This window comes from Xenopus laevis, chromosome 5L (genome assembly GCF_017654675.1).
Source record: "Xenopus laevis strain J_2021 chromosome 5L, Xenopus_laevis_v10.1, whole genome shotgun sequence".
NCBI lineage: Eukaryota > Metazoa > Chordata > Amphibia > Anura > Pipidae > Xenopus > Xenopus laevis.
In genome coordinates this window covers 134,411,695-134,428,247 of record NC_054379.1, presented here as the reverse complement: position 1 = coordinate 134,428,247, position 16,553 = coordinate 134,411,695, and the positions used below count along the sequence as shown (strand labels likewise).

General features: G+C 41.6%; 1 protein-coding gene across 3 annotated transcripts; it reads left to right on the top strand.

The window, feature by feature from the left end:
• Positions 1-5,674: 5,674 nt before the first annotated feature.
• Positions 5,675-13,893, top strand: scg2.L (secretogranin II L homeolog). Of its 3 annotated transcripts, none has more exons than XM_018261709.2 (2): positions 5,675-5,821; positions 10,195-13,893. In XM_018261709.2, exons 1-2 carry the CDS (start codon positions 5,800-5,802, stop codon positions 12,039-12,041), a joined length of 1,869 nt encoding a protein of 622 aa, XP_018117198.1. In that variant the 5' UTR covers positions 5,675-5,799; the 3' UTR covers positions 12,042-13,893.
• Positions 13,894-16,553: the final 2,660 nt, after the last annotated feature.

Genomic DNA, 16,553 nt, shown 5'->3' with positions numbered 1-16,553 from the left:
CTAAGTTGGCCTACGGGCTCTGTTAAACTGTCCGCATTTGTGGACTCAGGGGCGGAGGGTAATTTTCTGGATACTGCTTTTGCAGCTAAATTCTGTATCCCTGTAGTTCCTCTAAGTGCCCCCATGAGAATAATGGCTGTGGACAGAAGACCCTTAGGGTCAGGTGTAATCTCTAAAGAGACGGTAACTCTTTCCTTGTGTGTTAATAATTTGCATTGTGAGGAGATAGCTTTTTACCTCATAGAGGGTGCTTCCTCTCCTCTTATTTTGGGGTTACCGTGGCTCCAGAGGCATAACCCTCTGATTGACTGGGTCTCCAGGGAGGTGGTTCAGTGGGGTACTATGTGTAATGGAGTATGTGTTCCCTCTGTAGTAGCAACCTCGCTTGAAGGGTTACCTGCTGCATATGCAGAATTCGCTGATGTCTTCTCTAAAAAGGCAGCAGAAACCTTACCCCCACACCGGCAGTATGACTGCCCAATTGATCTGGTTCCTGGATCTACTCCTCCTCGTGGTAGAACCTACCCTCTTTCATTGCCCGAAGCCCAGGCAATGAAAGAGTATATAAAGGAAAATCTAGAAAGGGGTTTCTTCAGACCTTCTAGTTCCCCTGCGGGGGCGGGCTTCTTTTTTGTTGGGAAAAAAGATGGTGGTCTTCGCCTCTGTATTGATTATAGGGGGCTCAATAGGATCACCATAAAAAACCGCTACCCTCTCCCTTTAATTTCTGAACTCTTTGATCAGGTCAAAGATGCTAAAATCTTTTCCAAGCTTGATCTTAGGGGGGCTTATAATCTGATCCGTATTAGGGAGGGTGATGAGTGGAAGACTGCATTTAACACCAGGGATGGCCACTACGAGTATCTCGTTATGCCTTTCGGCCTCTGTAACGCCCCCGCAGTGTTTCAGGAGTTTGTTAATGACATCTTCCGGGACCTGCTGGGGATCTTCGTAGTGGTCTACCTAGACGATATTCTGATTTTTTCCTCTAACCTGAAAGAACATCAAAATCATGTTCGTGAAGTCTTACGGAGGCTAAGGGGAAATAATCTTTATGCGAAACTAGAGAAATGTACTTTTGGGGTTTCTTCTGTTCAGTTTTTGGGGTTTAACATTTCCAGCAAGGGTCTAGAAATGGATCCAGGCAAGGTGAGAGCAGTCCTGGATTGGACCCAACCCCTTTCGTTACGTGCAACCCAAAGATTTCTTGGTTTTGCTAATTATTACCGTCAATTTATCAAAATTTTTCCCTCATTGTGGCCCCCATCACTAATCTAACTAAAAAGGGCGCTGACCCCAGTATGTGGCCTCCTGAGGCCGTTCAAGCTTTTGAATTCCTCAAAAAGGAGTTCAGCTCTGCCCCAATCCTTCGTCAACTCGACACTGCGCTTCCTTTTATTGTGGAGGTTGACGCCTCTGAGGTGGGTGCTGGGGCAGTCCTTTCTCAAAGGCACCCGACTACCAACAAGTTACATCCCTGTGCTTTCTTCTCCAGGAAGTTTTCACCTGCAGAGGTGAATTATGATATAGGTAACAGGGAGTTGCTGGCAGTCAAATGGGCCTTTGAGGAATGGCGGCATTTCCTGGAGGGTGCAAAACATCTGGTGACGGTCTATACTGACCACAAAAATCTGTTGTATATAGAGTCTGCTAAACGCCTTAATCCAAGGCAGGCTAGGTGGGCTCTATTTTTCACAAGGTTTAATTTTTCTTTGACTTTCAGACCTGGGACTAAAAATACTAAGGCGGATGCACTCTCTAGGAGTTTTGAAGCAATTTCTCCTGACTCTAGTGAGTGTACTCCCATCATTCCCAGGGAAATACTTGTTGCAACCTTGGAGTCTGACCTCTCTTCCTTGTTGTCCCCTTTACAGTCATCTGCTCCTGCTGAAACCCCATCTGGTAGATGGTTCGTTCCTGAGGAGCTTAGGGAACAAGTTTTAAAGAGAGGTTCATGATTCTAAAGTGGCAGGTCATCCAGGTATTACTAAAACCATTTCTCTTTTATCCTGTCATGTCTGGTGGTCTTCCTTCAAACAGGATACTAAAACATTTGTCATTTCCTGTCCAGTCTGCCAGAGGTCTAAGTCATCTCATCATCTGTCCCAGGGTCTATTAAACCCCTTACCCGTTCCAGAGAAACCATGGTCTCACATTTCCATGGATTTTATTGTGGAGTTGCCTCCTTCTCAGGGTAAGACAGTGATTTGGGTGGTGGTCGATAGGTTCAGTAAAATGGCTCATTTTATTTCTCTTCCACATCTCCCTTCTGCTAAAACCCTGGCTGACTTATTCATTACTCATATTTATTGTTTCTGACAGGGGGGTTCAGTTTGTTTCCAGATTTTGGTGTGCTTTCTGTTCCTTGGTGGGTACTGAATTGTCTTTTTCCTCTGCCTATCACCCTCAAACTAACGGTCAAACCGAAAGGGTGAACCAGTCCCTTGAGCAGTATCTCAGATGCTATGTGTCCGATAACCAGTCCACATGGTCCGAACTGCTACCCTGGGAGGAATTTGCATACAATAATGCTACCCATTCTTCCTCTGGAGAGTCCCCTTTCTTTGTTGTCTATGGTTTGCACCCCAAAGCGTTTTCTTTTTCTGACTCTAATTCCCCTGTACCCTCTGCCAATTCTTCTGTCCTGAAATTTTCCGAAATTTGGTCTCAAGTTCATAATTCTTTATCCGCAGCTTCCCTAACTCAGAAAAGGGCTGCTGACAAATCCCGTAGGGAAGCACCCCAGTACAAGGTGGGAGATTTAGTATGGTTGTCGACAAAGAATATCAAGTTGAAGGTTCCCTCTCCTAAACTGGGTCCTAGATTCATTGGTCCATACCCCATCATTGCAGTAATTAATCCATCCTCTGTCCGTCTTCAGTTACCTCCTAATTTCAGAATTTCTAATTCCTTCCATGTCTCTCTTTTGAAGCCTGCTAATAATTCTCGTCATCTGTCTGTTCCTCCCCCAGTGCTGGTTGAAGGTCAGCCTGAGTATGAGATCCAGGAGTTCCTAGACTCCCGCCTCGTGAGGGGTAAGTTACAATATCTTACCAGGTGGAAGGGCTTCGGTCCTGAGGAGAACTCTTGGGTCTCAGTTGATAACATCAAGGCTGATCGCCTCAGGAGACAATACCATGCTAGGTTTCCCGGTAAGCCTGGGGGTCCAGTGGCCCCCCCTAGAGGGGGGGGGTAATGTAACGAACATACCTGGTGGTCTAGGGGGGGGGACGACAGGGACGCCTGTCGCCCCCTCGGCGGGGACGCCCGCCTTGACGAGCGGCTCTGTAGGCCACAGGCGCCGGCGTTCGAGGGCGCGCAATTCAAACACTATTTAAAGCCCATTTAGGCTGTGGGACTTTGCCCGTGATAGGATTTCGTTCCTGGTGCTTTCTGAGCTTTTGCTGTATTCTGAATCTGTTTGATTCCTGTTTTGACCCCTGCCTGGCTATTTTGACTATTCTGAATTCTGGATCCTGACCTTGCCTGCTTTCGACTACTCTAATGTTTAACCCTTCGATTGATCACCCAGTTTTGACCCTTTTGCCTGTTTGCCGATTCTTGTTATCTGCCTGCCTCGACCCAGCCTGTCTGACGATTCTGTTGCCTGTTCCATTTGTACCGTGATCTTCGGACCAAAAGACTCTGCTACCTGCCGTGCCCCTCTGCTAGCCAGAACATCTTGCCTTGTACCCCTCGTTAAGTCCAGGTGGCACCCAAGTAAGCTGAGGGCTCCTCCCGAAGCCCAACGGTGGTCACACTACTGGTGAAGCCGAGCCGAGACCAGGGTACTTGGCACCTGTTCTGGTATTGGGTGCCGGCCGTGACAAGGACCTATACATAAAATGGTAAAGTAGTAATGCACACTACTTCATCTCAATATGCCAACCCTATGATAATGGAAATGTCTCTTTTTTAAAGCTTAAAAAGTTTCCATTAGAATCAAATGGATGTCAAAGTAGTTGTGGATAAAGTAATGGGAATATAATCAAAGTAGCAAGATGTTACTGATTGCATTATTAAACAAAGACGCCAAAAGTCCACTTTACGTTATGCTCCTTTAGGTCAGTCATAGACTTAATTGTAAACCCTTGAGCTATGTCGTCAACTATAGGACCATTACCTATAACCTGCTTTTAACGTGCTCTGTATTATACTTAAAATTCCAGACAATGCTAATAAAAGGAATGATGTTCAACCATCAATTCTTCAACTAGAGCCCTCAACCTACCAGTATATTTTCTTACCACTGGGTAATATCATTGGCCGAAGCAAGAATGCATATATGACATTTCTGAACCTCAACATGGACATGAAAGAAGAAACTACAGTATGCTCCCTGTAAGTGCTTCTCTGTTTATTTACCAGTAAACAGCTAGCACTTAGGTCCTTTATCATACGCATAGCCAAGGCGTTTTTGGGGTCTGGGCCACAAATATGATATTTGTTCTTGGGGCACATACATCTAAAACATTGACCATCTGTCTGCTGGAAAGAAGCAGGCAGGGGTGGATCAATGCACAGGCTCCCCTAGGGTATAGTCAGTGCTGCTCCTGCCATGAAGCAAGGTGATAGTGAGCGGCCAGTTACCAGGGTAGGCAAAAAGCTTACTCTGGTAACTTTAAGAGACATTTTTTAAAAAAATGGAAATTAAGTTGTGCAACCCCTTTTAAGCACAGAGAGGGAATGCGGCATAGGGGTGCTGCTTTAAGATCACCCCTGGCTACAGCATAGGGGCCCATTTAGTTTTTTTTCAATAATTATTTCTATTTACCTTTCTTTTAATATTTGGGCACACCTGCTGGGAGAAAAAGGCAGACAAGGCATGTGCGTGCCTGGATGCGTGCAGATCCAGTGATGCCACTGGTGTTTGGCCGAACCCAAACCAGCTAAGAGAGCTCAGGTGCACCTGTTTCTAGATCTGCACACCTCCAGACCCAGCAGTTGCTTACAAGGGGGCCTGTGGATGCAGCCTAGGAGTCCCACATCCCATTACTCCACCACTGGCTGCAGGCTGAACATTCCTGAAGCAGTAGCATTAACCCTCCTGCAATACCCCTGCCCCTCGCACCAGCCCCACTGAGGTCTGTAGCATTAACCCTCCTGTAAAACACCTGCCCCTCGCACCAACCCCTCTGAGATCAGTAGCATTAACCCTCCTGCAATACCCCTGCCCCTTGCACCAGCTTCGCTGAGATCCGTAGCATTAACCCTCCTGCAATACCCCTGCCCCTCGCACCAGCCCCTCTGAGATCAGTAGCATTAACCCTCCTGCAATACCCCTGCCCCTCACACCAGCCCCACTGAGATCAGTACCATTAACCCTTCTGCAATACCCCTGCCCCTTGCCCCAGCCCTGCTGAGATCAGTAGTGTTAACCCTTCTGTAAAACCCCTGCCCCCTTGCACCAGTCTCCCACTGAAATCAGTAGCATTAACCCTTCTGCAATACCCCTGCCCCTCGCATCAGCCCCACTGAGATCAGTACCATTAACCCTCCTGCAATACCCCTGCCCCTCACACCAGTCCTGCTGAGATCAGTAACATTAACCCTCCTGCAATACTCCTGCCTCTCGCATGAGTCCTGCTGAGATCTGTGCCTTTTCATGACACAGGCAGCCAGGACACAGCCGGTTAAGCATGCTGACAGCTCAAGCTCACACCCCTGTGTTTTTCTCTCTCCTTTTCTCCCTTTCTTAGCTCAGTGGTGGGTGACGTCACGCATGTCATGTGATGAGCCCTATTAAGCCTTGGGAGCTGTTCTGGTGCTGAAACGATCACTCCATTGTGAGTGGGAGCAATGCTGAGCGTGAAGAACACAGGTATGGTGGGTCGCTTGGGTTGTTGGTAGGAACATGGGGGATGGGGGCATAAGGCAGGGGGAGATTATACTTTAACAAACACACCCTCTGTTTAGTTTAAAATGTCATATGATCTCACACAATACCATGTAAAGACCCCAGCATGCATGGGATTCCCATAACTTCGGCTGATACTGTGTGATGTTACTGTGCTACATACAATGACATGTCTGTGATATACTTACATCCCAGTCTAGGCAATAGATAAAGCGAATCTATCAGTAGAATTGCCAGGGGGTACTGTGATGCCCTATAACCCCCCAAAAGCAATGTGTGCTCTCCTGGCATTGGGACACTCAGAATTGTTACAAGAATGCCAAAACATATATCAAATTCTGCCTAAATCAGTCATGATAGCTGATAAATAGCATGGCGTTGCTTTGTAGTCCTTCCTCTACTAGTAAGATGTGCATGGTTTCCATTACTTGCCTGTTGCTATGCCCTAAAAGCAGTCGGGATACTGGATTAGGCTCTGATAAATTGCTGTTAACATGGGAAGGTACAGATTTCCGCATGACCAGATTGCTCAGTCATGCCTTAAAATTGTCAACATGTTGTTAGTGCTTGAATGTCCTGCCTTCAGCTGTTCTTCTGGCAGTTGCTGTTCAGGAAGAGCTGGAGGCTGAAGGTTGCACAATATCTATATTTTATCTATCTATCTATCTATCTATCTATCTATCTTATCTGTCTGTTTGTCTGTTTGTCTCCGCAGCCATCTTATAAATGAGTACAGATCTGTTTATATTTAGATGTCTGTCAAAGCAACAGGCGTTCTGATACCTAAGACCAATATCTACAGCTTTGCTTGGAGTCTTATAGCCTCTTATTCTGAAGGAACAGAATAAATCTGAAGTACATAGATTTCTTAGTGTCAGTTTCAGTGGTACAGTATGTATGTAAATTATACATTGTATTTTCTTTTTTTTTTAACTTTGCCAGGCTAGGTCTTAAACAATCTCATATGCTAAATGCACATATATATAGTGGATAATGCACCCCCTACTGTAATTTATAAAGATATTAGAAGTCACCGAGGAGTTACGTGACCATATAAAAGCACGAGGCCGCAGGCCGAGTGCTTTTATTCAGGTCACGTAACTCCGAGGTGACTTCCAATATCTTTATAACTTTCGGTAGGGGGTGCATTATTCATTATAATCTACAGTGTTTCTATGTGCAGCGTTTCAAGGAGTTCTCTGCCTCTGCTCTATATTGGTCTACCCAATGCCACACTTTGTTTCCCTTGTGGTTTTTCATTTTAATATTGTGTCTCCCTGTAGCCCATTTGTAACCGCTGAGGTATTTTTGCGTGATTCTTCTCCTGTGATCTAAGTTTCTGACCATGCCATGTCGCACTCTTATTGCTGTAGGTTAAAGGGGTTGTTCACCTTTAAATTAGTATGATGTAGAGAGTGATATTTTGAGACAATTTGCAATTGGTTTTAATTTTTCATTATTTGTGGTTTTTGTTATTTAGCTTTTTATTCAGCAACTCGTTAGTGCGCAGTTTTAGCAATCTGGTTGCTAGGGTCCAAATTCCCCTAGCAACCAGGCACTGATTTGAATGAGAGACAGAAATATGAATAGGAGAGGCCTGAATACAAAGATGAGTAGTAACTTAAGTAACAATAACAATAAATCTATAGCTTAATAGAGAATTTGTTTTTTAGATGGGGTCAGTGACCCCCCCATTTAAAAGCTGGAAGGAGTCAGAGGAAAAAGGAAAATAATATAAAAACTTTAAAGAATAAATAATGAAGATCAATTGAAAACGTGCTTAGAATTAGTAATTCTATAAAATACTAAAAGTTAATTTTAAGGTGAACCACCCCTTTAGTAAGTGACAGAAGGGTAAATGCATGAATGGTCAAAGATGCAGGGGGGAGGCCAACAGCAGAGATGAACAGAGAGTGGGAGAGGGAGAGAGAGGAGATTGATGACACACAAGACTGGAGAGGAACCTGGGGGAGGGAAAACTGAAGTTTGATACCTGGAAGGTTCGGAGCAGCAGCAGAACAAGAAGTAAGAGTGACAGGGTGTGGGGGGAGGGGCATAGGGAAAAACATGAGATGTGCTCACCAATGGCATGTTTATTTTGACAGTAAATTAACTACGTCTATTATGATGACTAGTTAACAGTTAAATACTGCAGTTTCCATGACTCTTCTTGGTTTACTTCTGATGGAAAAGAAAACATTTCTAACCTGGTTTCGTTTTACACCTTTGCCAACATCTGCATTTTGTTTTAAATCCATTATTTCCTCTACAACAAACTAATACAAACGGCCAACACGCATCTGTTTTTTGGTGATAATACCAAACCAAGGTGTAATTGGAACAGAATCCTTCATCTAACGACACAGGGATCTGACACAAATGCAGATTAGCTCATAATTTGTGTGCTTCTACGGCATGATAGCGTGGTTGCAGAAGGAGCGGTGAGTGGAACAGCGAGTGACAGGCAGACGGAGCGCAGAAGGATCAGGAGCAAGAGTGACAGGGTGTGGGAGGGGCAGAGTGGCTGACGGAAAGAGAAGGGGGAGCGGAACAGAGAAACAGACGCAGCGAGAGTAGACATGGAGGGGGAACACTGAGGGAGCAAGCAGCAGAGGGTGGGAGACAAAAGGAGAAGCTAGAGGTAAGGAAAGGCAGCAAGACCTTAATAGGAGGCGCAAGATATCTCACAGACTCGCAGGGTGAAGGCGGAAGTGGGGAAGTGAGGCACACAGGCAGGAGGAAATACTGTAGGGCGAATGCGTCATTGACTACTGGTGACACGTTAAGTTATAAACGGCGCGTTCTGGCGTCAGAACGCGCCGTTTATAAGGATATAATTTACAGTCTGGTCCCATAGGGAAATGACCAGACTGTAGATTATAAATGCATACAACACTAGGATGTGCCTGTGCATGGGCTTGTTAAAAGAATACAACTTTGAGGATCAATATCTAAATGACATATTACCATAGTGCCACCATCCTTGATTGATGATTTAATACAATTAGTTGAGGATACAATGGACCATCCACCTTCCAGTTTCATTATCCCTGATTTATTTTTTTCCTTTGTTTGAAGAAAAATAGCATTCAATATACTAATGAACATAACAGTGTTCATCTTCCATCATTATTTCAAGTACCAGAATTTGTTACATCTATGAAAACATTTGCTTGCTGTCTGCTTGCCATGCAAGGCATATTCACAGTAATTTGACAGTAATATGTAGCTAGAGTAGTTTGGACTGAAGCACCAAGAATAAGCTCCTTATTTTTTATTAAATAAAGCTGGCCATAGACAGGTTGATATTGTCTGCCGATTCTGGCAATCCTGAGTTGGCAGTGTATTTGTATTTCTATTGGTGTCCTGTGTATCCTATGGGCCTGTGTATATTCAAAGCAATTCTGATTTATTTGTGCATTCATATTTATCTATATGCAAGGGGTCAGCCATATTTTGTGCTCTAACATGGTAAATTGAGATATTTACCCATTGAAATTGTGCCCCCCACTGGCATAAATGACTTTTAATCGCCAAGAAAAGTCACTTAAAATTTTATTATCAAATCTGTAAGTTGTTAACATTGGCTATGTGTTGCTTGAGGCTCAAACATTAAAATGAAAGGAACCAGTTTAACTAAATACAGATCTTCTGTCACCCCTTAGGGAAATATTATGGAGTGGTCCTAATTTTTGAGAAAATCAAATGATAGTAAGGTCAATTCTTTAGGACATATATGTATTTTCCTGGTTATATAACCCAGGTTTCAGTTATGGGATAACAAGATGCCATAGCATAATAATAAAAATAAATCTACAGGCCCTTATATAGAATATTTCTAAAGCTTTTACTATATCATTGTCTTTTCATGAATAAATGATCTTTAACCCAGTAGGTGGCTCTGGCAAGAGCAAAGGGATTAAGGAAGATTTAAGAGCTGTGCTGGGAAAGAGCCAGTTCTGTATTTATAGGTAATGCATTTGTTATTCTAGTCTCCTTTGACAGAGCCCTTTCCACTTAATCTTAAAAGCACAATCTAAAAAAGTTATTTAGAGCATCCTGAATTCTATAAATATGTTAACAGTGTTACAATAAGTAGTTATGTCTGCCTGTGAGAAAAGAGTTGTTACAGCATGTAAGGTAGTTTGAGAAAGGAATAAATACTGTATTGAAAATATATGTGTTAACGAGCCATTGTATATTTTATTGCATGTTTATGTCTTCTGACTTTAGTCTTGGAATTATTTTAAAGGAATAAGATTATACAGACAGAACAGGAAACTGTCAAATCTTTGAACCCATTGCTCTCAATTTACATAAATATGTTTTCTTTGTAGGAAAATTAAAAATGGCGTCTTCAAGTTGTTGCTACATTGAGAAATGCCTGTCCTTATCATTTTTACTGCTTTTCACATCCTTTGCTGATGCTGCACCCTTTCAATATTACCAAGTGCCACAAGACCAACAATACAGAATGAAAAGTATCCAGCGCCTTCCCAGCTCAGATATGCTGAAGGCCTTGGAGTATATTGAAAACCTTAGGAAGCAAGCAAACAGACCAGAGAGTCTATCCGACTATGCATCCTATCAAGGGGCACCATTTCTTTCAGAGCAAAAAGATATCAGTACACCAGGCATCTCACCAGAGAATGCAAAAAGTCCAGCTACAGATGATGAATCAGAATGGATGAGGGTCATGTTGGAAGCGTTGATGCAGGCAGAAAAAGAGGCAACATTTTCAGCCAAAGAAAAAAATAAACTACTTAGTGGAAATGTGGAAAAGAACATCCCCGCTGATCTGATTGAAGATTATGAGTCAAATAAGTGGCCTGAGAAAAGACCAAAAATTAGCAACATTCCACCTAGGTACTATGATGATTACACTAGGGACAGCCCTTTCAAACGCACCAGCGAAATTGTGGAAGGTCAATACACCCCTCAAAACCTAGCTACACTACAATCGGTCTTCCAGGAACTAGGGAAATTAAAAGGCCAGGGAAATCATAAAAGAGAAAGATTAGAAGATGATCAGAAGCTGTACAAAGATGATGAGGATGACATGTATAAAGCCAACAATATTGCATATGAAGATGTTGCTGGAGGAGAAGACTGGAGCCCTATAGAAGAGAAGGTTGAAAGTCAAACTCAAGAGGAAATAAAAGAGAGTAAAGAAGAGGTAGAGAAGACAGATGATATGGAAGATGAAATTAAGAGGTCAGGGCTACTTGGAATACAAGATGAAGACACTGACAAAAATGACAAAGAACAAGATTCCGGGAACATATCAAACCTGATGGGTTATTACCTTAAACTGTGGATTAACAGAATGGAAAAGGGGAAAGTGAATACAGAAAAACGTTCACCCAAATATAGAGGCAAAGACCTGGACCCTGAATCAATATATCAGTTGATAGATATATCCAGAAACTTGCAAATACCTCCTGAAGATCTTATTGACATGCTGCAAGATGAAGATGGAAAGAAAAATGCAGGAAGACTGGAGCCTGATAAAGATGTTGAAGTACCTGCAGATCTCAATGAGGTTTCTGAAACAACAGAAAATGTTGATGTCTATAAAAACAGACAAGGATTCATGAAGAAACCTGGTGCTCTGTTATCTAATGCCCCTGAAGACTTTACTGTGGAGGATATGATGAACCTCATGGGGGCAGATAAGCTGTTGAATCAGAAACCTGCCTTTCTGAACCAGTTTAACCAAAACAATGGCTTACAAAGACCATATTCCATCCACAGTAAATCTAAGGGGCACAGACCTGCTTGGTTAAATGATTTTGAAAAGAGGCAAATGGAATATGATCCAAGATCAGAGAAAGAAGATGATTTGGCAGAGTATGTTGTTAAGATGTTAGCCAAATACCCAGAGCTGTTAAATAACAATCAGAATAGAAAAGTAGGAGTCGTATATCAACCAGGTGACATCCAGGAACTTGAAAAGCAGTATGAAAAGGCTTTGAGGGGTTATTTGAACACAAGAGGATTTCAGGATTATGAGACTCTGACCAAAGGTAACAGAAGATTTAGTATGCCCAGGGAAGGTGATGACACCCAGGCCAAACTGTATGCAGACGAGGACATGCTCATGAAGGTGTTAGAGTACTTAAACCAAGAGAAAACAGACAAAGTTAGAGATCAAAGCGTTAAGAGATCATTGGAAAATATGTAATGTGTTTGTGACATCCAACCTTCTTTAGTTCTATTTATTTCCCTTTTGATTTCTTTTCCTCAGGTGGGTAGAGGAGAGGTCCCTTTTCCACTGCTGAGGATGGTCTCTCAATGTTTAAAGAAATGATTTTATTTTATTGGTTTGTGTCCGTTTCCATAGTAATATTGATTTATCCATTAAACGCTGCCTGTATCATTTGTAGAAATTCCCTGAGGTTGGGAGGGAAGGTCTGTTTCAGAATGGGAAGAAATTTGCTTGAGTGTCTGAGACTAAAATTTACAGAACATGCTTTTGTTTTCCAGTCTCTTGTAGTTTGTTTAGCATGAGGTCATGATCTGAGAAGCTGCCACTTACTGGACGACAACTGTATAATTTATATTGGAATGCAATGATTGGTCAATAGGGAATATATCTGTATTGTTCTTATGAAAAAATATTATATTGCTGGGCTCTACATTAGACTTTGCTAGACAATGCAGGCATGACAGTGTGCTTATTCTAGGCCTTGCTGTGTGTCCTGCTCATTGCATTGGTACGGGCATGTTGATATCTATGCTTCTTCTTTATATAAAAGGGATATCTGGAGTAGCCTTACTTTTGTTTTATATTTATTTTTGCTAAGCATTGACTGTGCTCATATTCAGCGTTTCTAGTGTTACGTTTTCTCTTCTAAATCATTTACGTTAACTGAACCTGAAAAGCAATGCTTGGCAAAATGTGAGTACAACACCTGCTTTGTAGCTAGCTGCCATACATGTAAGGAAAACAGCTGCTATAGAAGAATTTTATGTTCTGTGCATATCAAAACAATAAAATCACTGGGCCCTCTTTAGATTCAATTTTCAAAAGAGTAAAACTTATATCATGCTTTATTACATCTAAACTCCATGAAAGTATATGGGAAATCAGGAATGAATTAGGAGAACATTTTTTCTTCTCAAATTGACTCTGACCCTTAGAACCAGATTAATTTCTATGAGCAGATCTTCTCACATGGTATATCTCATTAGTACGATATCTCACAAAGGGATTGCTCTTTAAAGAGAAGCAAATATTTCATTGCCATAATAGCACATTTAATGTAATTAAATATAAAAATCACTTACACAATACGAAAATGTCTTATGAAATTTCTTGATAAAGTTAGCAATTGTTAGTGCATTGATTAAAATACTACAGAACCATCATAGGACTCATTTAAAGTTTTATCAGAGAATGCCTTGTTGATAGGGACCTGTGACATAAAGTGAGAAAACAGCTAATTTGTTAATTCTTATTTAAGTAAGGAGGGGTAGGTACCTTGGTGGGGTCCATATGACAAGCCTTACGTTATTGTACCTGTCTGTTCTTGCAATCAGCCTGCATTGGTCCTATTGGCCTGCAGTTAAGTTAAAACCCTTGCAGATTGCAGTAGGTATATGTACTCATATGATGTAATATTTAATATTACATAGTTAAACAGTAATTATCAGTTGCAATATACTAGAAAGTAAATCTTGAGTTGTAACCAGTACCAGGTTTTCTGTAGATGATTTCCTCTTGCCCCTCTATGCTGTCCTTTCTTTAACAAATGCATATTTTCTGTCTGGGGTTGTTATGTAATTACCATACTGCTGGCCTTGCCTGATGTCACATTCTAATTAACGTGCTTAATAAAGTGTTTGGGATATGACGAAACTCTGTATTCTATAGACTACACATTTCCTACTGCCACTGCCTGACAGGTTTCACGGATTCCACTCACTGGCATTTTTTTTACTCATAGAAGCTATTTTGTTACTGTTTGTTATGTATTGTGTGGTACTGTACAAAAAAACAAAACAAAAAGAAAAATAAAGCATTCTGTATATTTGAGGAGTGTGGTCATTTGAGTAAGCATTGGTCACAGTGCTGTAGCACTAACACCAACATTCTGATAGATGATCATTTTGGGTCATTATCATGGGTAAAATGTTGACCCCTGTAGGTGTAAAGATTCTTAGCCGTCAATCTTGTGATTCTCCTGACAGTAAGGATAGGGTGAATAAATCTGATCAAATTTGAACTGGTGGCTATTCTTCAGGAGTAAAAATAAGCTAATAAGCTAATAAGCTAATTTTTAAACCTTTGGAAAGGCACCTAGAGCTGAATTCTATAATTGTTTGGTTAATAAACATTTTGTCACAGGTTATTCTGCACAAGTATTAAATTGCCTGAACCATCTAATTGGCTGGAATAAAAACCTTTGCAAGACAACAGGCACTTCCAGAAGTTTTATTCCTCAAAAGCATAAATTATGAATTGCTGATCCTCTTATACAAAAAGTCTAATGATCCTCATTATGTTAGGTTTGCATTACCCAACCAAGATAGAAAAAGGGGGTCTCAATCCTCTATCAGTCTGCTGCAATCTGGTCATACACATACACATGTATGGCCAGTCCCACGTGAACACATATTTCTTCCATAGGTTGGGGTTCCACTCTACTTCTATTAACCCCTTCGGTAGTCTTGCCTCACGGTATAGGAGAATCTGCTTTGGTGGGGTCATTACCTAAGACACTAAAATAGTTTATTATAAGCAGCCAGATTATGTCATATTCATGACTTCATAAGAATAGTAGTCCAAAGCCCCTGCTGTTACACTTTTGTTTATGTTCTGACTGTGTGGGAGAGGTACTTTACATACATATGTAAAAATTTCCCTAGAGCAGTGGTTGTCAAACCTTTTCAGTTCAAGTCCCACTTGACTTTCCAACCTTTGGCCAGGACCCCCTTTGAAAGCCGAGTCTCTGGTCACAGCCTCTGGTAAGGACTAGTAAACATTGTTTGAGGCCAAGCGTGTTAGTAATGGTTTTGTCTGGGCAAGATCACAAACAGCAGAATGGCAGCACATCACATTATGCTGAGAGGGTTAATTCATTCACGCTAATTTAAATAGAGGTTAAGATCAGAGCACCGCACAGAAATGCTTACCGAACATAAAAAATAACAAGATGAAATCATTTTACACACATATAGCCTACCATTACTTCCCTCCCTCCAGGGGCAAAGTTGGTCTCATTCTGCTCAGAAAGGAAAGGTACATCTTATACTTGTAATAGAGTAGGAAAAATTATATTTTAACCGTGGAAATATATAATGTTAAGGATTATATTTCAGGAGAATAGCTTTCATATTCATATGTTGTAAATGAATTCCATTTTAATAAAGCTTAAAAGACATTTGACATTCTGTGGCACATCAAGCAGGGCTTTCAGGTGTATCTAGAAAAACAAATAGGAATTATCCCAAATTCTTACACTAACTTACCCACAGGCTGAGCTCCTAACCCCCCCACCACCACCACACATTTTGGGAACCACTGTTATAGGATGACAATTTTTTGTCACTGGCATAGGACAAAAAAGCAAAGAAGGATGTATGAAGATTTTCTTTACCCATATGAACTACTCCTACTGCAACCTGGAGTGACATTTTTAACTGTGCGGACCTTTTCACAGCCATCATCTTGGAATATCCAAGCCACTTATACCCTTAATGGGACTGTACTAGACAAATCCATAATGGAAAAGGACCTTAGACCTTGGCTGTAGCAAGCAATGTCATGTATTAAAAGGGGTATAGAGTCACGGGAGGAGGGGGTCATTCTTCCACTGTATAGAGCACTGGTAAGGCCCATCTAGAATATGCCGTACACTTTTGGTCTCCATCACTCAAACAGGACATTATTGTTTTAGAGAGGGTCCAGAGAAGGGCAACTAAGCTGGTAAATGATATGGAATATCTTAGCTATGAGGAAAGACTGGCCAAATTTGGGTTGTTCACGCTGGATAAGAGGTGCTTAAGAGAGGATATGATAACTATGTATAAATATATAATTAACACATGATTTTTAGAATTCGGATTCAGTTTGGCTAGGCACTTGCATTGGCTAACTAGATGTTACTGGGCCCAACAGCAAAAATTGTTTTAGGGCCCCCAAAATATCCACAAGTTGTTTTGTTTTTCCAATATATATTAAAATTACTAATTAATTATGGCCTCATGGGGCCCCCTATACCTCCTAGGCCCACCTAGGAGCAGGGTCTGCTTCCTCTGTAGTTACACTCCTGAGCACTTGGATTCAGGCCAGGTATTTGGAATCTAAATTGTTCTGAAAAAGGTAGAATTCTGGTCGAATTCCGAACCAAATCCTGGATTCAATGCAAACATTTACAGGCCATTAACTTTTAACATAAACTGGTAACCCTAGTTCTATCTTAGGCAGGTTATATAATTTTATACTACAGCTAAGCAGGGGGAAGCAGACCTTGTGGCTGCAGGGGGGCATGAGGTATAGGGACTGCATGATGCCTAATTAATGAGAAACTTCAACATATATTGGTAAAACAGGACAACTTCTGGATATGTTAGGGGCCCTAAAATTAATTTGCTGTGGGGCCCAGTAACATCTAGTTACGCCACTGCAGATAAGGTTAAGCTGACTACATAACCAGGGAAGCTCTTTAAAAAACAGAAGGTGAGAGGATCC